At 43.1% G+C, this 26853-nt stretch overlaps 1 protein-coding gene across 3 annotated transcripts; it reads left to right on the top strand.

The window, feature by feature from the left end:
- The first annotated feature begins 1012 nt into the window (after positions 1 to 1012).
- bkgd (beta-keto-L-gulonate decarboxylase) lies at positions 1013 to 12990 on the top strand. Of its 3 annotated transcripts, none has more exons than XM_078548602.1 (8): positions 1013 to 1146; positions 2115 to 2213; positions 4101 to 4174; positions 5085 to 5186; positions 8014 to 8190; positions 8732 to 8881; positions 10865 to 10978; positions 12103 to 12990. In XM_078548602.1, exons 1-8 carry the CDS (start codon positions 1086 to 1088, stop codon positions 12274 to 12276), a joined length of 951 nt encoding a protein of 316 aa, XP_078404728.1. In that variant the 5' UTR covers positions 1013 to 1085; the 3' UTR covers positions 12277 to 12990. The 3 variants fall into 3 exon arrangements, with proteins under 3 accessions (XP_078404728.1, XP_078404731.1, XP_078404729.1); XM_078548605.1 differs by having other exon boundaries at positions 1099 to 1203; XM_078548603.1 differs by lacking the exons at positions 1013 to 1146; positions 2115 to 2213 and adding an exon at positions 2261 to 2448.
- The last annotated feature ends 13863 nt before the right edge of the window (positions 12991 to 26853 follow it).

Genomic DNA, 26853 nt, shown 5'->3' with positions numbered 1-26853 from the left:
TGCCCCAAGAGGGCATTGGTGACCATGGGCTAACAAGATTATGCTTGGCAAAGTACTGCAATGGTTTGCTACTGCCTCCTGGCGGTATGGCTGACCAGGAAATTCTCCCACTCTACCACGTAGCATATTGGAAGGAATGCTAATCAACCTGTTTGGCTATGTTATGAATTCACATTCCATGGCCATCAAGTCCTGAATTGGGACTTGAACCTAGAGCTTCTGGCCCAGAGGTGGGGATACTACCATTGCATCATAACACCTCCACTCCTATAGTAAGTAAATACAGCAAAACATCCCAGGGTGTGTAATCAGACTAAATTGTATCCTTGCCAAAGAAGCACGTGTTAGGATATGTTACTGAAAGCTAGATTAAAGAGGTAGGTTTTAAGAAGTGTCTTAAAGGAGGCAATGATAAGGAATTGAAAAATGATGGGGTGAGGTAGAGTGGAGAAAGGGAAGTGATAGGAGAGACACTAAGATGCAAGTTCAGTGTGAAGTAAGAGGGAATCTTAGGGGAAGCCTATAGGGAATGGAAAATGGCATTTTGGGAGCTTGGTTTTTTTTTTGGGTGTACAATGTCTCAATTACAATCCATTTGATTTTGCTCTCCATCGAGATGAATTTTAATTTTAGACAGGGTGTGAAATGGTTGTCCAACCCGAACCTGCCCAAATGCAGATCCTGGAGCGTTAGGTTAAAATTGGGGCTAATATGTATCAGATCCCAAGATTGGTCCATGCTAAGCACGTGATACCACTGCTCACCACATCTCTGGGTTGGCCATCATAATAGTTCTGTATTTTGCTCCCAGATTTTTCAAATTGGGTCTTTTATCTAAACAGCTGAGTCTCTTCCAGATGTACCCAAAGTATTCTTGGCCTCTGCCTTGTCCCTTCCACTAAGAGCCACTCTGAGTCCCAGATCCACACCCCCTTGCTTCTATTATGATTTTATGGCTATGAGGTTTGACCAAGACTTCGCACATGACACCAGGTTTGACCAGTCTGAGCAATGAGTAACTAGGGTCCAATGGAACAAACTCCGCGTTTGCTGGGAATTCTCATAGTCGGACAGGATTAAGTGCAATGGCTGTACGGCTTGAGAAGTCTGCATTTCATGTTCCAAGTTTGGAGGAACTTGGTGAAGGTAAAGTCTGGACCTGTTGCATAGCGACCATCTGCATTGTAGGCGATGTGTAAAGCTGTAAGAAAATATTCAGTAAAAGTAAAGCGTTTTTTTCATGCGGATGGAATGCAAACTAAACGTTAACAGTGGGTTATCGCATTAAACAGGACGGTCTGAGGGTGCAGGTACCAATAGACTGGGTCCACAAAGCCAGCAAACCCCTGGATCCTGGCTGTTAAAAATAAAATGCAGTATCTTTATTCGTTGGTGGTCCTGCCAGTGGTGACAGGAATGAGGATGGTTGCTTCTCCCTCTGATGCAAATAGGACTGATTTGTCCAAGCTTTTAAGCGTTGGATCAACCCATGGGCTGCAGTTTGAACACTGCAGCTGTGGCATTTTTGTTTAGTTTTGTAAAAATAATGTCGATTTATTAACAGTCCAGCTCACAGATCCATGCCTCATTTAAAAAAAGTCCTAATGCTGCACAAATTTCTAAACCTGGTAGACTGCATATATGTTTATCACTGTGACAAGTTAAATGCGATTAATTATAATTAACTTCTAGAAATTGCAGTTATGAACGACTGGCAATGACAACTTCCCCGTCCCCAAAGAACCCTTGAAGCTACTCAACTGACAAATGTTTTGGTCAGGCATCGAGTGTAAAATTCCTAGATTTGATTGAATCCATTAGTGTTAAGACAGATATGTGAATGCTAGTCCCCCCAAGCAAGGTATTGTGCCTATTTGGTATTCAAGAAACTGTACCCCAGTATGGAGTCAGTACTTTCAGGAGGAGAGGTGTGAGGGAATTGTCAAGAAAATGAATGAGATGATCAGTGAGATAAATTTAATGAGTGCTAACCTGCATCACAAAAAAATTGCTGGATGCAAAAGGGGATCATTATTATCTGGACTACTGCAGATGAACTGGAAAAATACTTCAAAGTAAAATATGTCTTTTCAGATCTGCTGTTTCCCTTTCAGTGCTGCAGGATGGGCTGAAGAGAAACTTTGCAGATGTTCAGGTGTCTGTGGTGGACTGCCCAGACCTCACACAGGAACCATTCAGTTTTGCTGCTGCAGGTTAAGTATAGCTCCTATTGCCAGAGCTTTTGAAAGTGATGACACTTTATAAAATTCTTAACTTTAAATGCAGGATGCAGATAACAAAGCACTAATGAGCCCTTCTGCTGAGAGAAGAAAACAATTGTGTTTTGAACAGAATATTACTTGGATTGCAAATCTAACTTGCATCATAATTCTGTGAAGAATTGAACATTGAAATACAGATATGATGATGCAATGAAACACAATACAAGTGGGTATAAATTCCTCTCTATTTTAACAGTTGTCAATCTGTTTAAAATGAGCTGATTATTGGATTTTGTTAAAATAGTGCACAGAGGAATTTCACCAGAATAGGTTATCAATTTGTCCTAAGTAGTGCACACAAGTATTGTGTCTGGTTACCATGACAATCATATGTTTTATTTTTATTTGTAACAGAGAGTAAACCTCTAAGAGTTACCGAATATAGAAGGTGCATTTGTGAAAACAGCAAAGAATTAAATATTTTTCCTAAATCTATCCTATTTTCCTTCTAAATTTAATGTCTGCTCCCAGAGTCTGGCTTGTAAAATATTACAATCTATGGCTGTTTCCAGGGACACTATTAAAGTGTGTCTTGTGGGTCAGCCTACCTTGAGACATGGTTGGTTAGTCCTGTTGTATTTGACTTCTTAAAGATTGTCTTACTCTACAAGGAGGGGTGAGTAGACATGACAATTGGGTTTGCAATTTAACTTCTGCTGTTAGTTGAGAATCTGTTGTGTTAACACGTAGCTACTGTATGTATTCTGCTGCATTGAACTAAAATAGTACTGCATTGATGTTTCTCATATTAGTATGCTGCTGACTCAAGTAAATAAAACCTCGTCAACATAGCAAAGTGCATGATTTAGTTTGAAAACTGGCTGTCTGTTTCAATAAACTGTTAATCATTGCATGCTGTGCAAATCAGCACATTTTAAACATTATTGCTACAGAAGTGTGTGACGGCTGAAAGAATGGGTGCTAATGGGGGAGCAGGACGTGAAGAATATACCAGAGTCAAAGACGTGGGGTAGAATTTTCCCCCCCGACTAGGGGGGTTGTGTAGGGGCGGGTGCAGACTCTCCACGCTGCCATTTTATGTGGGCGGGCCAATTAAGGCCCGCCCAGTGTGACGTGCACCTGGAAGCGCTGAGCGCTCCCTGTGTGGGCAGGGGGCTTCCCTGAGTCGGGCGTGCGCTCTTTTGCGCATGTACACGAAAGAGCACAGAGGTGCCTCAGGGAGATTAGTTTTTAAGTTTTAACAATTCAATAAAGTGTTGAAAAAATTTTTATGACATGTTCCCTCATGTGAAACTGTCACATAAGCTGGGACATGTGCCTTAATTTTAATAAAAATTTTTGAGAAAATTTAAAATCATTTATGAAACCTCATCCCGCCCCTGGATGAGGTTCGATGAAAAATATGAAGGCCGCCTGGGCTCTGTTAATTATTTTAATTGTTAGTTAAATGGACTTAATAGGCCTTTGACAGTTTGGTGGGCGCGCAGCCGAGCTGGCTATGCGCCCGCCGAACTGGAAATCTGAGGGACGCATGCCCGATATCACCCCGCGTCATTTTACCCCTCGGTGAGCGGGCCCCGCCCCCGCTTGCTGAGCCGAAGATTCAGCCCACGGAGAATGGTGAGGGACAAAATCCATGGAGAAAATCTCTTTGTACCTACAATAATATATTTATTTTCCAGTTCAGTTGATTTGGGGCTTCCAAACACAGTAAGACAAATTAAATTTCTCATTGCACTAAAATAATTTATTTTGTTTTCCATCAGGGTTGACATGAGCATTCAATTCAATTAAAGGTTACTTGACTTATTGAATTTTTAGAGTTAACCTTTACTGCAGTGTGTTTTTATTTTACAGGGCTATGTGGGAAACCTCGAATAGCAGATGTGGGTGGAGTTCCTTATCTTCTACCTCTTCCACAAACTGAGAAGGTGAGGAGAATTTCCTTTTGATAAATCCTATTGGTTTTGGCAAGTGCCAAGCAGGCGTTCCCCAGCTTCAAGGACCCCAAAGGCAGAAGTCCCACCTCCTGAGACCTGCTGGCCAGTCAGAGGCTGGCATCTGTGCATTGCTCAGGAGCACCACCAGGCGGGGGCAGCAGTGGCTGCTGCCGGTAATACACCCACCCGGGGACTTGAATCATTGAAGGACCCAGGCCCGAGGCACAGTTATGAGTCCGGGGCGGGGGTGGGGGGGGTGGATGTAGGAAGGGGATTGGCGGGGGGTTGCTCTCAGCTGCCCACCCCGCCTCGTTCCCGATGCTGAGACTCTCGATCAGGCACTTTTACAGTGCCACCCCCTCCAGAAGCCCACAAGCAAAATTGCCGGGGCTTGCTTTTTGGGCTTCCCATATAGCAAGTCCTCTGCCGACCGCTGGGTGAATATCAGGCATTAATTGGCGGTGGAGTGGGAAGGCTCTCCACAAGCCTTCCCGCCACAAACTTAACCAAGGCAATGGCGGGAAGGCGATGAGGTCCTCACTCACCACCCTCGTGCCTGATTAAATTCCCCCCCTCCCACACCAAACCCACAACGGGGGAGGGTGTTAAATTTTGCCCAGCAAATCTGTTAAGTGCAGTCTACAAAAACTTGCCTTTATGTAACATCTTTTAACACAGGAAGACATAGCAAGCCATAGCAGCAGTAGATTCTTAATTGACCTCCACATACTCATTACTTACCGAACTGTTTAGTTACCTTTTAAAGGAACATGAACCTACACTTCACATGGTATATTGCTCCTGATCTTATACAACATATTCCTTCAGTATACAGCGTGTACCACCACAGGGGGTTTGTTATAATATAAAGGAATATGTATATTTTTATTTCCCTTTACAGATCTATAATCTCAATACTGTTGCTAAGGAAGTGGAACTGCCTGTTGCCTTCATCCTTGGAGCTGGAGCAGCATCATTTAAAGCTGTGGGTGTGAATGCAGAGGTAAAAGTTATAAGTGTTCCTTATAATTATGTTAACCATTTATTGTAACCTTGTATATTGGGTTGAAAATATCTCATAATACAATTGAATTCCATATTAAGCTTGAAAGCGACATACTCAAGTGCAAAACAAGAATCATAAACTTAAAGAAAGGAAATTACATTGGTGTAAGGGTAGAGATTGGCTGAGGTTAATGAGGCAAATTGACTAAAAAGTTATGGCGATAAACAAACTGAAAAACGTTCAAAATGTTCAACAAAAATATGTTCCATTAAAAACACAAAAAGTGAAAAATGGAAAAGATAAAGCAAAACCAATAGATGTAGTTTATTTGGATTTTCAAAAGGCATTCAATAAGGTGTCATACAAAAGGTTAAAATGCAAGATAAGGGCTCGTGAAATTGGGGTAATATATTAGGATGGATGGAGGATTGGCTAACAGACAGGAAGCAGAGAGTAGGGATAAATGGGACATTTTCAAGTTGGCAGGCAAAGTTAGCATAACTTTACAAAAGGGAAGTCATGTTTGGCAAACTTATTATATTTTTTTGAGGATGTAACTGGAAGGGTAGATAAAAGTGAACGAATAGATGTGGTATACCTGGACTTCCAAAAGGCATTCGATAAGATGCCACACAAAAGGTAAGGGCTCAAGATAAGGGCAAGATGGGGGGAGGTGGGGTGGTGGGGTAATATATTAGCATGGACATTAACAGACAGGAAGCAAAGCCTAGGTACAAATAGGGCATTCTTAAGTTGGCAGGCTGTGATCAGTGGAGTTTTGCAAGGATCAGTGAAGGCACTGCAACTATTTACAGTCCGTATTAATGATTTAGATGAAGAGACTGAGAGTAATGTAGCTAAGTTTGCTGATGTTACAAAACTAGGTGGGAATGCAAGCTGTGAGGAAGATCACAAGACTGCAAAGAGATATAAACACATTAAGTAAGTGGGCAACAAGGTGGCAGATGGTATTTAATGTGGGGAAATGTGAGGTTATTCATTTTGGTAAAAATAATAGAAAAGCAGAATATTTTTTAAGCAGTGTGAAATTTTGAAATGTTGATGTTCGGAGAGATTTGGGTGTACTCATATAGAGAACACAAAAGTTATGCAGGTACAACAAGCCTGGATGAGTGCAGCTCCCACAACACTGAAGAAGTTGGATACTGTCCTGGACAAAGCAGCCTGCTTGATTAGCACCACATCCACAAACATTCATCCCTCCACTACTGATGCACTGTAGCAGCAGTGTGTACCATCTACAAGATGCACTGCAGGAATTCACCAAGGCTCCTTCGACAGCACCTTCCAAGCCCATGACCACTGCCACCTAGAAGGACAAGGACAGCAGGTAAATGGGAACACCACCACCTGGAGGTTCCCCTCCAAGCCACTCACTACCCTGACTTGGAAATATATCGTCGTTCCTTCACTGTCGCTGGGTCAAAATCCTGGAACTCCCTTCCTAAAAGCACTGTGGGTGCAGCTACACCACATGGACTGCAGCGGTTCAAGAAGGCAGCTCACCACCACTTTCTCAAGGGCCACTAGGGATGGGCAATAAATGCTGGCCCAACCAGCGAAGCCCACATCCCGTGAATGAAATAAAAAAAAACAATTAGGAAGGCAAACAGCATGTTTCCCTTATTGCAAGGGATGGGAGTACCCTTGAGAAGAAAGTTGTGCTACAATTGTACAGGACCTAGGTGAGACCACACCTGCAAGCTGTGTGCTTTTTTGATCTCCATATATAAGGAAAGATAAACTTGCTTTCCAGGCGCCACATTGAAGGTTCACTAGATTGGTCCCTGGGTTGAGAGAGTTGTCCTGAGGAGAGGCTAAGTAAATTGGGCCTACACTCTCTGGAGTTTAGAAGAATGAGAGGTCATTGAAATATAGAAGATTCTGAAGGGGCTTGACAGGGTATTCACTGAGAAGTAATTTCTTCCATCTGGGAAATCTAGAACATGGATTCACAGTCTCAGGGTAAGGGGTTGATCATTTTGGACTGAGATGAGAAATTTTTTCACTCAAAGGGTTGTGACTATTTGGAATTTTCTACCCCAAAGGATCGTGGATGCTCCGTTATTGAATATATTCAAGGCTGGGAGAGATTTTTAATCTCTCAGATAATCAAGAGATATGGGGAGTGGGCAGGGAAGTGGAGTTGAGGTAGATCAGCCATGATTGTATTGAATGGTGGAGCAGGCTCAAGGGTGTATGATCTACTCCTGTTCCTATTTCTTATGTTCTTAAGAAGACAATGTAGGACATTAACATAGTTCCATTTAGGCTTCAAATTATTTTAGGAATTCAGGGAGATGTAATGTTCCAGTGATTTGGTTGGTAATTACACTACCTGGTGTGGTGCTGAACCAGACAGAGCAGGCAGGTCTCAAGTTTGATCCTTGAGTTAGCCAATCTCAGCTAAGCAGCACTCATTTCTTTTTTATGGGTATTGTCTCCAACCATTTCTCATTGGCATAGTCAACCAAATGTTTCTTGATGTGTTGCAAATATATAATGACCCAATTTGGAAATCATTAAAAATTGTGATACTTATGAATTTGTCAGGTTCATATAAGAGGAGGCCAATATTTTTGTGCATAAGGTGAGAGCTCCGAGAGATGCATTTGTGATGATGGTGAGGGAAGTAGGGCCTACAGTAACTGCTATTAAATTCTGATGATTAAGAAATTATGTTTGTATTGAGAGCATTTCCGTTCATACAGTTTACTTGTAACTTAGTGCCATCCTATAAATCTCCTGATGTGATGTGTAAGATAATCTGCTCACTGATTTTATGTGGTTTGTTTTACTTTAGCTTATGCCCAATGTCTTGACCAAAGGAGGTGGTAAACCTGAAGCGAATCACAGTTATTGTGCCAAAATAAACCCTGTGACGGGTGAGTGTATCCTGGAGAAATATGGTGAAAAGTACAAGACCTACGATTTTGCGCTGCTGGCAAACTTGTACATTAGTGAGGGGAAACCAGGAAAGGTGAATAGAATCCCCTGACATTTTGCAAATGAAGTATTTTATGCTGCTAATGTGGTTGCAAGTTCCATATCAGGGTGTCTTTATTATATCAAAAACACAAATGTTCTGATAAATATCTACCGAATTCAGATTTTACTTTTCCGAATAAAAGGGGAAATCCATGTTGGTACCTTTTTATAGATTAGTGGTTTTGAGGTGAGAGAAGTGAAGCAACATATTTCCAGCATCCACAGTATTTTGATTTTATAATGTATTTTCAAATCTATTTTAATGTTTTTGCCACATTTTGCATCACATTTAGAAGTCTAGTTACTGTACTTATTCCTTTATGGTGGTATTAGGAAATTATCTCTGTGGGTTTGAAATTATACTGTATGATATGGTAAGAAATGGTTTGATGCTTTTGTGGTTAATATTGCATAGTCCAATTTCAATGCATGTATCTAAAATATATTAATGGGTTTACAATAAAATGTGTGCACAGATTCTTCAAACTGATTTTGACTTGTGGTATGACCAGATTAATATTGTTGTGAACTAGGTTGTTGAAGTAAGAAGCAGCAGAAGAACAGGACAGAGTAACTTTGTAAGCTGCATGAGGGAAACACTTGAACGGCACTATGGAGATAAGCCTGTAGGAATGGGAGGGACGTTCGTCATTCAGAAAGGAAAAGCTAAGATTCATGTTATGGTGAGTCCCAATACATGTCATGTTTTTTACATAGTGCTGCAATTGTGTATGAGGGACAGAGCAGATTCAGGCGTGGATAGGTAAGAATACTGCAGAGACATTGAAGGTACAGTTTCCGACTCGGGGCCAGAACATGCTAGCTTGATGGGGTGAAGTCCTTATTGGAAAATCGTGCACAAGCTGCTCATAGAAAGTGTTACGCCCAGGTTAGGAAGGATGAACTGACTCCTCCCTTTGTCCTACTCCTGGGTTGGTTATAACAGAGTTTGAATTTAAAAAGGAGGCGGTATTGCCAATTCAGTATATTCTTAACTTGTGTATAGCTCGGTGTAAAGAATAAGCCAGCCAGGTTCCTTAAGTTAACAAGTAAAGAGTTAGTTTTATTGCTAGAACTCACTCAGGTAAAGATGCAGAAATTAACAAAGATTCAAAATGTATAATACATCCAACTTCCCACTAATGCAAAATAAAAGCACACAGGCCCCCACGCCCCTCCCCTTGGCCAAATAAAAAGTGAAGTCCAAAAAAATTTTTTCAGGGATTGTCCAGATGCTTGTTTGCAGCTGAAGGGTCACTTTCCACAGTAGCTGTTGGTATTTGGATTTCTCACTAGAATAATCGGTCTGAGGCCGTGGCTGGCTGATTATCTTTTCTCTTGGAGACAGTGGTATTGATTTGGGATCCCCCTTTTAAGAGCTGTTAGTTTGTAGCAATGAGGTTTTCAGGTGGGTTTTCAAACCACAAATAGCTCAGCTTTGATGAGAGGTTTCAGAAGAGAGAAGGGGGCGTTAAGGCTGCTGCACCTTCTGCCCCCGTGCTAATTTCCTGACTAAGTTCAAATCCAGTATATTCGACACCCAAGAGCTGGGCAACATGACTTCTCTCCAGTTTCAATTATTATCGGATTATTTTAGCCGCTATCTCTGAGAGCTCCATAGACTGGGCGAAATCATCCCAAATTTGTATTATGTGCAGTAACGGGCATGAAAAAAGATGTTTTACCTGCCAGCTGAAATCACTCCATTAATGATTCCCCTTCAGATTTGGTTTCTCTTTTACCACCTGAAATATCAGCTCACTGGTGGCAAGGCAGCAGAAATTGTACCTCAAATTTCTCTGGAATGAATCTGTGTCCTTGGCAGAATAGGAAACATGTGGAAAGCTCAGCTACTATCATTTATCATTCTACTATGGACCCAGATTCAAACAATGCCTGTGGTGTGGATCTGATAATTGATCAGGACCTAATTGTAGTGGAAGTTGGTGTGTCCTCAGCTAATCTCTGGTGTCAAGGTGGTTCCAAGATGGAAATTCAGAACCATGTCAACTCCTGCAATAGAACTAATAATCCCATATCTGAACCAGGCCAAGTCCAAACTGCTGCAGGTGATTGGAATGATGAACCAGGATATAAGAGGAGTAAACCAGTTGATCAGCTATAGGTAGAGCACTGCTCCGACAGGCAGGGTGATCCAAGCTGGGCAACTGGGGAAAAGCAGCTCTAGTAAGCTACATGATTGTTGCTAGATAAACTCCAGCTATATTCCAGCATGCACTTGCAGACCTGAACACTGGCTCTATCAACTTGCACTGAAGCTCTCTCAATTTTAGCAAGTAAGATGTGTACTTATGGGGAATGAGTCTGTACTCCCTATTCAGCCAACAGAAACAGTGTAGATTGGTGTGGGTCTCTGTATCTTGACTTGGAGGCTCTTAAACATAATAATATGTTTTGGTGTGTCAGGCTGACCAATAATATAACCTTTGAGAAGAGTAAACTTTATCGCTGTATTATTGAAAAACAGTTTTTCCTTGTATTAGGAGCTGCCAGTTGCAAGATCTTGAACGGTATGGAGAGGAACTTTGAAGGATTTAAAAAAAAATTTTTAATGAGTAGAAGCTGTACAAATATAAACAGACCCTTTTAATTTTAACCGTGTTTGGTATTTCTTTAGTTTTAAAGTTGTTGAGTTTTTTTTCTAGCCTGAGTTTTCTCCCTGTCCTCTGGACAGTGATGAGGCTGTAAACAATTGGCTGAAGTTCTTTGACATGACTGCTCCTCTCGTCTGCCAATCAGTGTTTGTGTCCCGGGATCTGGTAAGTATTGAAGTCTGACCAGCATTTACAAATGTTAGGTATTCTATGTCCTTCAATGACTTTTAAAAGTAAAGATTCAAATTTGATGTTTAACCTATATCTGCTTTATATTTTTTCAGGGTTTATCTTAATTTAAAGATCTTTTTAATTTGGTGTGATCTTTTATAAAGGAAGAGTATGCTTTCTACACTTTATTTTAGGAGGTCTTTTGATGGGGTAAATGCAGAAAGTGGTGTAACACAAAGCCATGCAGATCAGAAGATACCAGGTTCAATATTTGTCTCTGCCGCGTTAGTGAAGCTCGGCCAAGACAGCAGTTAGTGTGCTACAGTTGGTCCAAGTACCCCAGGGCTGTGGTCGGGAATGTTATAAGTTAGCATTCCAGCTACTCATAGCCAAATAACAATACCTACTCAAATATGTGCCTGTGTAGATGTCAGCACCTCACTGTTGTTAGTGACTGTGATACCCCAGCAAGAGTTGGTGTATTAATGAGAGGATGTAACAAAAGGAGGGGGAGATGCTTTGAAATTTAAAAGGGGGACAAAAGTATTTTTATGAACCTACTAATTGTAACGGAAACTTGGAACTTTTTGTTGTCGTAACCTACATTTGCTTTATGCAGCTGTACAGCCTGATTATTCACCAAGTAAACAGTAGGAGAAACATTGGGAATCTAAACTCATAACTCAAATAAATTTGTTTTTACACACAAATATCTCATTTGAATTATATTCTGGTCTTTCAGATTGAGGTCTCTTTGGTAGTGTATTACTCCATAAATTTCTAGCTGAACTGGCACCCTCCAATCATTTGGGTGTATGTTTTTAGAGATTAAAACTGAAACAATAAGACCAGTCAAGGTTAAAGTACTTCATTATTGTTTCAATACTTTTTGCTGTTTTCCTTGCACTTCTTAGGGTTGATAAAAATGGAAGTATGTTGCCATTTCTCTCATGGTGTTAAACAAAGATGATATGCAAGACTGTAGTGTTAATTTTGCAATTTTCTAAAAGCAAAATACAGGAATGGGCCACCAAAACCTTCACTGGAGCTCACTGTATGCAGTTTTTATTGTTGCCCCTGTTTTAAAATGTACTAGCTGACCTGTTTTCTTTTACAAGGGATTTGACCTTCGAGTGGAGCATACCCATTGTTTCAGCCATCATGGAGAAGGTGGGCACTACCACTACGACACTACCCCAGACACTGTGGAATACCTGGGCTACTTCTTGCCAGCAGAACTCCTTTATCGAATTGATCGGCCAGAGAAAACTCACAAAATAGGGCGTGATTAGTAACACTTGCAGGCAATCCTTTTGAAAATGTAACAAGGCCTTCAATTCTGAATTCATTCAGTAATGCTGTGAATGCTGAATTGTCAGTGCTATCATTAGGATTTCAGTGAAGTGTGATAATGAGTGTATTAACTTTTCCTACTCGGTCAACTTGAATTGTGAAAACCAGTCAACAGTATAATTATGGAATTTATAGTCATTTGGTAGTACAGAACTTGAGCATTGCTGAAAAAAAGAGACATTTTGTCAAAGCTTTTTGTCCTGATGAGTGGAAGATGAAAAGCTTCGACAAAATGTCTCTTTTTTTCAGCAGTATGGCATTTATCCTCTTTTGTGTTTGGAGAGAGCATTTTGAAAAAATGAATTTTGGGTAAATTTTGAGTGGTTACAGGTCTAACATTGGGGATGAGAAGAATTTGTAGAAGTTATTATGTAATTTGTTTTCAGTGGTTTATGGGTATTAGTACATTAAGCTTAGTGACACTATTGGACCAAGATTCAATATAGTTCTCTGATCTGTACTTTTATAATTTTCAGAATTATGTAGAAAATCTTGTTTGTGGTTCTATGAAAAGAATGTGGATACGTCGTTTCAAATGGAAACTTGAGCCCATTTCATTATGTATGGGTCAACATTAAGATCTAAAATTATTATTCAAACATTTAGTCCTGTAGAATATCAAATCTTCATTAATAAAAGATTGCGATAGTGAAGATCAGTGATTTGGATTTATTCATTGTAACTCCTTAGCTTTTGTTAAAAGCCATTTTAATTTTTACAGCTATTTTGAAGAAATGTTGGAGGATATGGTCCAAAAAGCCCATTCGTGGCAGATCTTGATTGACGAAAACATTTATTACTGATTGTGTTAAAGTAATTTCCAAAATAGATATTAAAATATTTTACCTTTCTTTTCATATTCAAAGAATGGTTGATAATTGATTAACAATAATCAAATTAAAGCTAATGAAATTGTTATGATTGTGACCTCTGTTTGGAAACAGGACTATAGTTTTCCCATTCAGTGGGGATTGCTGGCACAGGTTAGGAGATCAGAATAAACTGTGTGGCATCACTTTAGGTTTATAAACAGTACTTTTTTTAAACGCAAGTAATGGATGCAAATGTGCTGGTAGAACAATAAAACATATTGAAATGTTTAAAATGATGCAAAGGTATAACAAAGTAAAAAGTAAAAAGAGGAATGCACATCACAATCACAGCAGGGGGATTATTATCAATTCAGATCCAGGAGATAAAAGTCTAACAGAATGCAATTTAAATTACTACAGCAATACAAATCTACTTATGTTCAGCCAAATTAATGGAGACTAAGAGATAGTGTATTAGGTTTTTCCATCATCTTGAGCATGCTTAGTGTTTGATATGGGGACATTGCAGGGAGCAAAAGAAATAAACTTTACAATAAACTTGAGGTTGCTTTGAGTTTGACATAATCCTTTCTGCTGTTGTTATCTCTGCTAGCTTTTATGTTGTCTAGGAAAGCTAATCTTTTTTCAATTGAATACGATGGTATCCTAAATGAGAAGACAGTTTGAGGTTGCTACAGCTTTTTAAATTTTGTATTTCCATTGATCAATGAACGTGACAACTTTTTTTGGTCTTTATTTTGACTTAATATTATAATCAACTTTCTTATTCCAGATTCAGTTGCTAGGGACTTCTGCTTAGTGCCACTCTCCTGTGCATCAACTGTGTTTTTCCTTCCCTACTTTAAAGTGATTCTTCCTCTAACTCCTAAGTTGATATTAAATATGTATTTACATTGGGCAGAATTTTGCCCTCGGATGGCGTGCGGGCCCCACCGGCTCAGCGGCAGGCGGACAGCCGATATCCGCCACTGAAATGGGGCCCGCCGCCATTTTGAGTGCGTTGGGTGGGGGGAGGGAATCCCCAACTGTCAAAGTGCGCTCTTTCGCGCATGCGCGCTAAAAAGTGCACTGCTCCCTGAGGCAAAGTTCTGTCTCAGGGAGATTAGTGACAGGTAAGAAAAGTCAAAAAATAGAAAAATTAAAAAATTATTAACATGTCCTCCTCATGTGACAATGTCACATGAGATGGGACATGTCAATAAAAATGACATAAACTTTATTAGACTTTTTAAAAACTGACATGAAACCTCATCCGGCCAGTGGATGAGGTTTCATGCTTTATCAGAAGCCCGTTGGGGCTCCTGGTCTGTGCGCCAGCCTTAAGGTTGGACGGGCAGGTCTTTAATGATCTTAATTAGCCTGTCAATGGCCTTAATTGGCCATTGACAGGTAGGCGGGCGGACAGCTGATTTCGCCGTCTGCACGCCTTCCTAAAAATTTGAAGGGACCGGGATGACGTTGGGGGTTCCTCCCGACATCATCCCGTGTCATTTTCCCGTTGGCGAGCTGGCCCCACCCCCAAATCGCCGACAGGAAAATTCAGGCCGTAGTTTCTGACTGTTTTGAGAAAACTAGATTAGTACAATTCCAACTTGTATATTTTTTTGCCCTGAAAGGATTTTCAAGATTAATTTCCAACTCTTTATAACCAAAATAATCTTGGAAATGTAGTTTAATGAATAATTATTGCATTTGCAGGTCCATCCATTTATAAATGGACACCTTAGTTGGAACTGTAAGTCAATTTTTAAAAATATAAGAAAGGGTTCTTTTTTATGATTTGTGCTGGTGTTTTGGGAAAAATAAATAATCCTGTCCTTTTTTTCCATGAAATCATCATCCTTAACCATTGCACAGCATATAGTGTAAAATGATATTAGGTAGGGTGTAAAATGTGCAGCTGAATTGCTTTCGCCTGGCAATAGAAATTAAAGTTAACCCAACAATCCTTATAGGCTCGCATATTAATAATGACCACTTGAACGAGATAACAAAGGACATCAAGGATGGTCTGATTGCTCTCCGTTTCTTCCTTGAACAGAGGCCCGAACAATCCCCATCCACCACTACTCTCCTCCGTCTGGCTGAACTTGTTCTCACACTGAACAGTTTCTCCTTAAACTCCTCTCACTTCCTCCAAATAAAAGGTGTGGCTATGGGTACCCGCATGGGCCCCAGTTATGCCTGTCTCTTTATGGGTTATGTGGAACATTCCTTGTTCCAGTCCTACTCCGGCCCCCTCCCACAACTCTTTCTCCGGTACATCGATGATTGCTTACTGCTGCTTCATGCTCTTGTCTGGACCTGGAAAAATGTATTAATTTTGCTTCCAATTTTCACCCCTCCATCATTTTCACATGGTCCATCTCTGACACTTCCTTTCCCTTCCTTGACCTCTCTGTCTCAATTTCTGGTGATAGACTGTCCACCAATATTCATTACAAGCCTACCGACTCCCACAGCTACCTCGACTACAGCTCCTCACACCCCGCTTCCTGTAAGGAGTCCATCCCATTCAGTTTCTTCGCCTCCGTCGCATCGGTTCTGATGATGCCACTTTCAAAAACAGTTCCTCTGACATGTCTTCCTTCTTCCTTAACCGAGGTTTTCTACCCACGGTGGTTGACAGGGCCCTCAACCATGTCCGGCCCATCTCCCGCACATCTGCCCTCACACCTTCCTCTCCCTCCCAGAACTATGATAGGGTCCCCCTTGTCCTCACTTCAGCATGATGCCACCACCAAACACATCTTCCCTTCACCCCACCCGGCGGCATTCCCCAGGGATTGTTCCCTCCGGGACATCCTGGTCCACTCCTCCATCACCCCCTACACCTCAACCCCCTCCCACGGCACCTTCCCATGCAACCGCAGAAGGTGCAACACCTGCCTCTTTACTTCCCCTCTCCTCACCGTCCAAGGGCCCAAACACTCGTTTCAAGTGAAGCAGCATTTCACTTGCACTTCCCTCAATTTAGTCTACTGCATTCGCTGCTCCCAATGCGGTTTCCTCTACATTGGAGAGATCAAATGCAGACTGAGTGACAGCTTTGTGGAACACCTTCGGTCTGTCCGCAATCATGACCCAGATCTCCCTGTCGCTTGCCATTTCAACACTCCACCCTTCTCTCATGCCCACATGTCCGTCCTTGGCCTGCTGCATTGTTCCAGTGAAGCTCAACGCAAACTGGAGGAACAGCACCTCATCTTCCAACTAGGCACTTTACAGCCTTCCGGACTGAATATTGAGTTCAACAATTTTAGATCATGAACTCTCTCTTCCATCCCCACCCCCTTTCTGATCCCCCTTTTTTCCAATAATTTATATAGATTTTTCTTTTCCCACCTATTTCCATTATTTTTAAATGTATTTCCATCCATTGTTTTATCTCTGCCTTTTAGCCTATTTCGATCCCTTCCCCCACCCCGCCCCCACTAGGGCTATCTGTACCTTTATTATCACATTCCTTAGATAATATCACCAGCTTCAACACCTCTTTGTCCTTTCGTCTATGACATCTTTTGGCTATCTCCACCTATCACTGGCCCTCTATCCAGCTCTACTTGTCCCATCCCCTCCCCCCTTAAACCCACTTATATTTCACCTCTTTTCTATTTTTCCTTCGTTCTGTTGAAGAGCCATATGGACTCGAAACGTTAACTGTGTTCCTCTCCGCAGATGCTGTCAGACCTGCTGAGTTTTTCCAGGTATTTTTGTTTTTGTTTTTGACATCAAGTAAGGGATCAGTTTCTTAAGGACTAAAGAGTGGAGAGAAAATTGGGGGACAAAACTTGCTAAGAAAAAGTATTGGCAAAACTGTAGGTTACTTTTATCTAGCAAAATATCTTCCTTCTCAGTTTAGCAAAGAGAGTCATACTGAATTTGTAGAATTAATGTGGTTTCATGTTGTTGAAAACCGTACAGAGACAGACTTGTATTTTATTTGCTATCCGCAGCTGACAGCGTTACACTGGTTGACTGTTCCACGGCTCCGTTGGAATTCTCATAAGTGAAGCTTACTCACCTTTACTACATATTTGTGCATCTGTTAGACTTCAACTCATTGACTACTCATATTTGTACAATTAATAAGGCTTATGTTATCAAATTGCACTGTACATAAGCTTAGTGATGGAAAGTCTTAATTTGAATATTATTGGAATGTTGTTAAGGAGTCTTTAAGTTGGCATCTCCTTAAGTGCCAGAATACTGTAATGTAGCTTACTCTGGGGCTTAGTATAGAGTCCAAATCCCACACACCACACGCACAAATTGCAGAAAATGCTGATGAACCTATGGATGTTTTCATAGGGTGGATGAACAGGTCTTGGTGTGAATTAGGATATGGGCAGCAGAGTTCTGATAAACTCAAGTTTACAGAGATTACAGAATAGGAAGCCGGCCAGGAAAGCATTGAATAGTCAAGTCAATAGGGGTAACAAAAACAAGGATGAGGGTTTCTGCAGCAGATGTGCTGAGACAGGCAATGCCACAGAAGTGCAAGTGAGCGGTCTTTGTATCGGTGTGACTATCAGGTTAGAAACTCATCTCGGGTTCATGTAGAATGCCAAGGTTGCAAATGACCTGTTTCAGACTTGGACAAGGAGAGGGATAGAGCTGGTGGCTAGGGAATGGAGTTTGCGAGGTGGACCAAAGACAATGGTTATAGTCTTCACAATATTTAGTTGGAGGAAATAACTGCTCATCCAGTACTGTATGTCAGACAAGCAGTATATGGAAAATCAGAGGTGGTGAGGTAGTGCTGGGTATCATCAGCATACATACAGAGCCTGACTTTCTGTTTTCTGATGATGTGATCAAGGGGCAACATGTATATGAGAAATAAGAGGGAGCCAAGGAGAGTTTCTTGGGGATCTTCACAGGTAATGGTGCAGGAGTGGGAAGAAGCCATTTCAGGGAACTTTCTGGTTACAACTCAATAGATAGGAATGGAACTTAGTGAGGACAGTCCCATCCAGTCGGACAATGGAAAGGCACTGGAGGAGGATGATGTGATCAACTGTATCAAAGGCTGCAGATAGGTCAAAAAGGATGAGGAGGGATAGTTTATCACAGTCATACAGCATGCCACACTACCCTTGTTAATAGGCCAGTTACACTTTTGTAACTAGCTATTCTCATGAGCTTACATTGCATTAAAGAAAGACAATCTCAACATCTGTGTCAGACTTCCATACCACATTTCTCTTGACGGTGTTCCAGCCAGAGCAAAATTTTAACCTCTCACTCTCCGCCAGCTCTCCATGTTTGGGTATTGGTCAATTGAGTTACCAATCAAATTTATCACAGTGCTTCAAGATAAGAACTTCACTGAGAGCAGCCTCTTTCCAAGCTTATGTGAATGTAATCATTCCAATGTATCACAACCAAGATTCTTCTTTGAAATGTCTTCATGAACTTCATTACCTAACACAGTAAGAACGAAAAGTCATCTTGCATAGATGCTTCAATAAGCTCTAATTTGCATCTCAATGGGCAGGATGTTCTGGACGTCGGACGGGCATGGAGGGGGGCCCAGGAGCCAGAGAATGGTCTGCCGCCTGTGATCGGCCCCCAACTGCGAAATCATGCTGGCTGGCCAATTAACGGCCAGCCAGCATGAAAGTCACGCTGAGGAGCTCAGCGCTGCCAGGGTGGGGGTGGGAGGAGGGCAAGTGGTGAAGTCTGTGCACGTGAGGAGGATCGTGCGCTGAAAGCTCCCCAAGGGCACAGAGCTGCCTCAGGGAGCTGAAGAATTGTACACACCAAAATAAAGATTTTAGAAACGATATAAACATGTCCCCACATGTGACTCGGTCACATGAAGAGGGACATCTTAAAACTGATGTTAAAAATTGTTTATTAGTTTTTTATTTACTGTTGGAAATCTCATCCTGCCCGTGGTTGAGGTTTTGTCAAAAATGCAAAGGCCACCTGGCTGATTCGCCTGCCCGCCAACCCAACGGTTGAATGGGTATGGGCAGCGAAAAATATAAATAAATTCATTGACTAAGGGCCTTAATAGGCCTCTTAATTGTCGGTGGGTGTGCTGCCAACTCTCGCATGTGCCCGCCGACTGAAATATCGCGAGAGTGCGTGATGACGTTGGGGCAATTGCCTGACGTCACCGCGCGTGATTTTAGGCCAGATCGGGATGTGAAATCCTGCCCAATGTGTGTGTGTTCTGCACATTTTAGCCCTTGCAAAAGGTTTAACTTATAGTAACATTTTAATATGAATTATCCAAATTTCCACTTTGATTAAATAATCAAAAATCCTTACATACTTATAATACAATATCAGCTGTACATTTATTCATTTGAGTGTGCAAGCAGCTATCAGGAGTTGGATCAGGTGAAGTCAGATTAGGCCTACCAGAGGGATTCATTTCTCTCAAAGCATGTAAAAGCACCACTCAGTTCTCATCTTTAAAATGGACTTAACAAAATCAGTACTGTGCTCTCGTGACTAACCTTTGTGTTCTTCAGTGCTGAATGAAATATTCACCATTTGTTTTGGTTACATGCCAATTTAGCGACCTGAGAAGTGTGAAATAAGCATGAGTAAGGCAATGTTAAGATCGCCTTGTTTCCTTTCAAATATTTTAAAATCTGTGCCAAAAAACGGTCTAATTAAAATTAAAAGCAGCTGTCATTTTGTAAGCCCCCCAAAAAAGTATTTAACACCTTTTAAGAAAAAGAAGAATTACATGGCTCCAGAATCTCTACCTCACAGCATGGGTGAGAATTCATATTTCACCATCCCATAGTGCAGCGTCCTAATACACGAATAAGCTGTGCCTCAGCTTTTGCTGGCAGAAATGCTGTTGTTATTAAGCTTATTCAGTATAGGTATAGAATTGTCTTGTATTCATGTAATGGTATGGGAAGAGATGCTTGAATGTTTGTTTCTCCTACGTCAAATGACTTTGCCCAAGAGGGAATGCCTACTATTGCACCGATCTCTGCGAGCAAGTGCTTTGTGTAGATATCTTGAAGCCAGGACAAAGTCCTGCACTATTCTTGTCTTTAGGGACTTTAAAGGGCTCTAGAAACCACCAAACACCAGTACAATCACAGCAAGAGTCAGTAGAAATCAATCAGCAGGTAGCCTGAAAATAGTTAATAATCCTTTTAAATAGTGCTTGTGAACAATCCTTCTTGCTGCTGAAAGCATGTTCAACTAGCTGTGTGTGTTTAAAAGACAGTGGCCCAGAACATCCGAGGAGCGGCAATCACAGTCGGATTGCAACTTGGCTCCTTTTCACTTGCCCACGTCGGGAGCTGCATATTTCTCGCCCCAGCTTCCGACCCGGGCCTGGTGAGGAACGTGCAGCACAGCAGCTCTAAAGTCCAGAGCAGGGCAGCAGCAGTGGAGGAAATGAAGCCATGCCCTCCTTTTATGGCACTAGTGCGATAGGGGTGTGGTTGGGGGTTGTGTGTGGTGGTTGGAGGCGTGGCCGGGAGGGCAGTAAGAGGGTGGGAGGATAGTTGGGGTGTGGGAGGATAGTTGGGAGCGTAGCCAGAGGCTGGAGTAGTCAGGGGATAGGGTGGTTGCAGGGGTTGGAAGTAGTCGGGGTTGTGGTTGGGGTTTGGGGTAGTTGGGAGTAGAGCGGTAGGGGGGTGGGGTGTCGGGGGTGGGGGTAGTTGGAGTGGTCGAAGGGTGGCTGGGTAGTTGGGTGGTTAGCTGGGGGTGGGGGAGGGGATGGGAGGCAGTCAGGAGTTGGGGGTTCAGGAGAGTAGTTTGGGGGTCCAGTGGAGGGGGGAGGGGTCGGTGGTGGTGGGGGGTGGGGTGTCAGTACCATACATACCCAGGAATTAGAAATTGTTTCAATCCTTTTAACTTTTCCTGGATAACTATTCTGCTAAAATAGTCGGAACCATCCGAAGTTTCCAATTTAAATCAGAGTTTTGTTCCAGGTGCAGGATAATTGTCATCGGAAGTTTAAACTTCCCAGGCAATTCTTGTGCAGTCTTTGCATTGTAACTTCTGGGGTACCTTTGGGGTACAACCCCTTGGAGATCAGAAGTGCAGGTCCATAAATTGGAGTGTTGCACTTCAAATCTGCAGGTCTGGCATCAAGCCAGCATTGCACACTGATTAACATCACGGTCTGCTTATTCTGCATACCCTGTACTTAAGGTGGATGCACACTGCATGTGCTAATGCTGTCACCAATGTGGTGTCTGGCATGACTCTAAGCAGATGTGTATGCAAGCGAGTCACATTTTAGACCTTGATGGTTGCACCTAGTGTCGAAAAATAGACATTAAACAGGCAAATTTTGCAATCATGGCCTTTAATTGAGAATTGTGCTATATAAGTAATACATCTCCAGAGGATCCATTATGCATGAAGAAAACCTTTGATCTTTTATAGTTAGTGAATCATACTAAAGAGATTGTAAATTTGAAAGTGAAGGCTTTGGATGAAATATATGATCATTTGCATTCAAAATTAATTAACAGAGAATGATGCAAGTCAAAGTTATGTGTGAGGTTATAAACCTGACTGGCATGCTTGTAAACCTGATGTTGCAAACATTCTGTGGTAATAGCCTAAGGACCAAACTAACGTAATGTGAAATCTATACATAGTTTATGAAAACACAAAGCATTTAATTATATGAAAACATCCGACCCGATGCTAGGATAGCTATTTGCTCAGAAACTTTGATTCTTTTGTAGCAGATTTGTAAACTTATATTAGTAACAATGCAACATTTAAAGGTCATTTAAATGGTAGTTTTTGGTCTATGAGCTTTTGAAAAATTAGCTTGCAAACTGCAGCTGAAAACTTGTAAGAGAATTTAAAGTTTCATTTCTAGTCTATATCTTAATCTTTGTGCCACTGATGAGGGGTACTTCCTGGATTAATCCTTTCCTTTAATAATTCACAGGACTGCTTGTTATGACACACTAGTTGGTAAAGCTGAGTTCTTTAAAATGCCAGAGCTTAAACAACTGTCATAACCTATATTTTCAAGTGGTATGTTTGAGAGGCAGCTCTAAATTCAGGAATCAGACCACCAGTTCTCAAGGGATTTTTATATCAACTTACATGAGACATTTATTAATTTACACAAGTTCAAGATATACACGCGGCTACAAATTACTACTATCATAACTTTTATCTAATTCCCAGCCAATCTCCATTAAGGCAACAGCAACCCGTAGACTTTAAGCAGACACCAGACAAAGCATTTTCACATTCATAAAATGAGGTTCCTTTCACTTTGGTTCCTTTGCAGACCCAGTGGTAGGCTTACAGGCTTTGATCTTACATTGCCCCTGCTCTGCACACACAAAACTGCTATCGGTTATGCCCAGCACGTCTCACTGAGTGTAAATTCTCATTGTATCACCAGCCCCTTTGAACTCCATCTCTTCTAACAATAAAACCCCTTTCATAGTACCAATTTTATTAGTAATATAAACATTGCTTGGTCTCTGCTAGCTAGGTGCCAGATTTCACTCCCCTTCTTGAATGAACAAAATGCAAATGCACTCTACCTCTCTTACGTCTCAAAATTAGTATACATCTAAGCACCCAGACTTTAATCCAATTAAGACACACCCACAGACTAAACCTCTATTTTAAAAAAAATTCCAATAATATTATATACATTAACAGCTTCATGATACTGATCAATACAAAGGGTATTTACAAGAAGGCTGCAATTGCTGACAATGCAGTGCATGCGCAGTTGTAACATTTTACTCCATGACATATGACTTTGTGAGAGACGGAGAGCAGAATCAAAATCAAAAAAAGTTAAACCGACTTTCCAAAATAAAAAATATGCACACAATTTAACAGAAATAAGGTTTCAAAAAAAAAATACTTGACACAAAGTTAAATGTCAGCCAGAAACTAGGCGCATGTTCCGCTTTCCCCTCAACCGCCAATTCAATTCAATGCAACAGGGTTGTCACAGTGGTTATATACAGCCTGTGTCATTCAAGGATATAAAAAAAATTTTGCTTATATAATCGGGAAGGGAAAACAAAGTTTCTTTAATTGTTTTAATATTCCCCTCCCCTCTATCACAGGGTTTTTTTTTTAAACACGGGTTTTGCTGAAACTGTGACTCTGGCCAATGACGTCATTGGTTTTCTGTGCATGTGCGGACAAGTGTGCATGCGCAGATGGGTATCGGTGACCATATTGTGTGGCTGTCTTCCATTAGCAAGAGACACAGGGCAGAATTTTTCAATGAGCAGGCAGGCGTGCCCGACCTGCTCGAGCGTAAAATGATGCGATGACATTGGGCGAGTATCCCAACGTTATTGTGCACTCGTGCGATATTTCGCTCAGGAGGGACGCATGGGATCAGAGCCGCGCCCGCCATAAATTAACAGGCCAGTTAAGGCGTTTGACAATCCAATTGACGGTGATTTAACGTTGCCCGTGCGATTTTCACATGTCGCATGGGCAAAAGGGGCAGCCACAATTTGCAAAATCTCATCCATGGGCACGGTAAGAAGGGTCAGCAGTATTATCAATGTGAGTAGTGAAGAGTTTTGGAGATAACTTGCTGCTGTTGGCTTATTGGTACGTGGCAGCTTCATCTCTGATCGGGGCTTCATTCTTAACATTTCCAGGCTTCATTTCTGGACTCATTGGCTTCTTCCAGGCCCCCTGAGGATTCAGACCGTGTGGACCCTTCCAGGTATCAGACAGCCTTCCCTTACCCTGGTAATGGGGATTGTGGTCTCAGCTGGAGGCACCTCCTCTGAGGAGGAAGAGAGGGGCAGAAGGGAGAGGAGGCCAGGTGGCCCAATGCAGCTTCCAATGGAGGGACCTGTGGAAGGAGAGGTGCAGGCACAAGCGGCACAGGGTCAGCAGATGGTCCAAGGCGGAAGAGGCTGCAGGAGTTGCCACTATCCTGTTGCCAGGGTTCACAGGCAGCGATGCAGCTACCTCAATATGTCCGAGGTGCAATGTCAAAGGAGGCTCCACCTCTCAAGGGAGACTGTGACCTCCATCTAGCAGATGATTGGTCCTGAGATCAGCTCCGACTGTGTGAGTGGACACCCCATGCCACTGGCTCTGAAGGTCACAGTGGCTCTCAGCTTCTATGCCTCCAGCTCTTTCCAGGGCTCAGTGGGGGATCTGTGTGGAGTCTCCAAATCAGTTGTCCACAGTTGCGTCAAAATGGTGACAGAAACTCTGTTCAGGTGGGCATTGACTTTCATTCATTTCCATATGGACAAGGCCAGCCAGGCTGAGCGAGCCAGAGGCTTTGCAGTGATTGCTGGGCTCCCCCATGTCCAGGGTGCAATAGACTGCACACATGTGGCCATCAAGGCGCCAGCAGGCCAAGCAGGTGCCTTCGTCAACAGGAAGGGCTTCCACTCGATGAACGTGCAGATAGTGTGTGACCACAGGATACTGATTCTGTAAGTCTGTACAAGATACCCTGGCAGCCCCCATGATGCCTACATCCTCAGGCACTTCCAGGTGCCGAGGCTCTTCAATGCTCCAGCCCGGCTGGATGGATGGCTGCTGGGTGACAGGGGCTATCCTTTGAACAGGTGGCTGATGACGCCTCTCCGCCACCCAAGAACAGAGGCCGAGCAGCGATACAACTGGTCTCATGCCTCCACAAGGGCGGTGGTGGAGAGAACCATAGGTCTTCTCAAGATGTGCTTCCGATGCCTGGACCATTCAGGGGGCGCACTGCAGTAGCCCCCAGAGTGGGCATCAATGATAGTGGGTGCATACTGCGCTCTCCACAATCTGGCACTGGCAAGGAGGGGACACACTGGTGGAAGAGGATCTTGACGCAGCTCCACTGGCCACAGAGGATGAATCCAGTAGTGAGTCAGAAGAGGAGCACAGTGAGGAGAACACTGAGGGCGTGGAGGCAGACCTCGGTAACCTCCAGGGAGGCAGGGACATCTTGATCCAACAGCCCTTCAGCTAGGCTGCCAAATAAGAGCTACCACATCATGCCAGGGCTGCCACCTCCATCCTGGACCGCAAAACGATTCTTTGCCTTGGCCCCCAAGATATACTCAGTGCCTGGGCAATAAAGTTCCAAACCACCCACGTCCAGCAATACATACTGGCCTACCCTGCACCTACAAAACAAATGAAGCATACTCAGGCCAAATACACAAAAGCAAATGTAATTTAGTGTTGGAACTCACATAGTATTGAACGGAACATTATCCGGTTTTGGTAGTCACACCATTAAAAAAAGAAAAACAAAATGAGGGAACAAAATATCACCCATGATCAGTACTCCCTTGTGCTTAAGGTGCTTTAAACTTACCTTTAAGGGTGCTGCGTCTAGGTGCCCCCCTCACTGGCACCGGCATTGGAGACAGCCTGCTGACTCTGCTGATTACTTTGGCTGTCGCCCTCTGGCCAGTGGGGCCTGTGCTGGCCCTGCCTGGCAGGGAGCGGCCAGTGCCATGGCTGGCATCTCCCCAGTCACCGCAATCTCATCAGATGCGACGGTCACTGGCAGAGGGGCGGAGGAGCTGCTGCCATCATCCAGAGCACCCTGAGAGGAGCCTGCGGAGACGACAAGCAGCTCGTGCGCCAACTTGGGGTCGCTATGGACCTCCCTGTTCACCTTTGATGGACAGGCACCCAACTGAGATACTGGGCGCCTCATCCATCTCACACACAGACACTGACCAGCTGAGGCCAGTGCTAGTGTGAGGGCTTGCAGGTATGAGCGCAAACCTAGGAACCCCTGATTCTCTTCCTGGAGCAACCTCTTCATGAGAGTCGCCACTCTCTCAATGGAGGAGGCAGTGCTATCGGCCATGAGGGTCAACACAGTGCTCACACTCCGCAGGGACTCCTCCCCAACAGAGACAATGGCACACATATCCTCTTGGATCTCCATCAGATCCTCCCGCACATCCCGTTAGAATCCAGCATCTGCTGCCTAGTGGACGACTCCAAGGGATCATCATCTGCCTTCGACTGAGCATCGTCCTGGTCTTCAGCAGTCCTCTGACTGCCGGCACCTTGAGCACTCTCTGCCTCTGGCTGCACCTCAAGCAAGTGTGAAGTGCCCTCACCAATGTGCACTGAGATACTTGCAGCCAAACTAATGCCCACCGGGGTGCTGGTATCTGCGCTGGTGCCTGCTTCAGAGAGTGAGTGTGACGTAGGTGCTTGGGGACCATGGTGGTCCTCCGGGTCAGGGGTGGCCCTTCAGGGTCCAGGGAGCGACTGCCTGCTGTTCAACCTAAAAGGGAGAAGAAGGGCATGTCATTAGTTAACGTCATCACATTGTCACTGTGCATGCCAGGAACTCTGGTGAGACAATGGAGATCTGCATCACGGTGCCATCATTTTCCAATAATTAATGGGGACTCCAGGTTCGAGGCTCACATCAGTGAAGAGACTGCACTAGAATGTTGCACAAGCCGAAATTCTCACCTCAATGCACTGCACTCTTACCTTCGTCTGACACCCCAACCTCTCCACGGCCGCTTGACCGAGGTGCATGGCGCCTCTCGAGCTCCAAGGGCTCCTGCTCATATCGGGAGAGGACGAGGAGGTGTGGGCGTCCTCTCAACATTGTTATGGGACGTCTTCTCCTGAAAGGAGAGACTAACACTGACCAGTCCACTCTCTACCTGCAGCGCCATTGCAGCTTGGCCAACCCCAGCTGAGGAGCATCTTGCAGGACACATTCGAATCGTGGCCCTTGAA

The sequence above is a fragment of the Cetorhinus maximus genome, chromosome 9, assembly GCF_964194155.1.
Source record: "Cetorhinus maximus chromosome 9, sCetMax3.hap1.1, whole genome shotgun sequence".
NCBI classification, from domain to species: Eukaryota; Metazoa; Chordata; class Chondrichthyes; order Lamniformes; family Cetorhinidae; genus Cetorhinus; species Cetorhinus maximus.
Note: the sequence above shows the minus strand (reverse complement) of the source record. Positions and strands in the feature narration are given on the sequence as shown.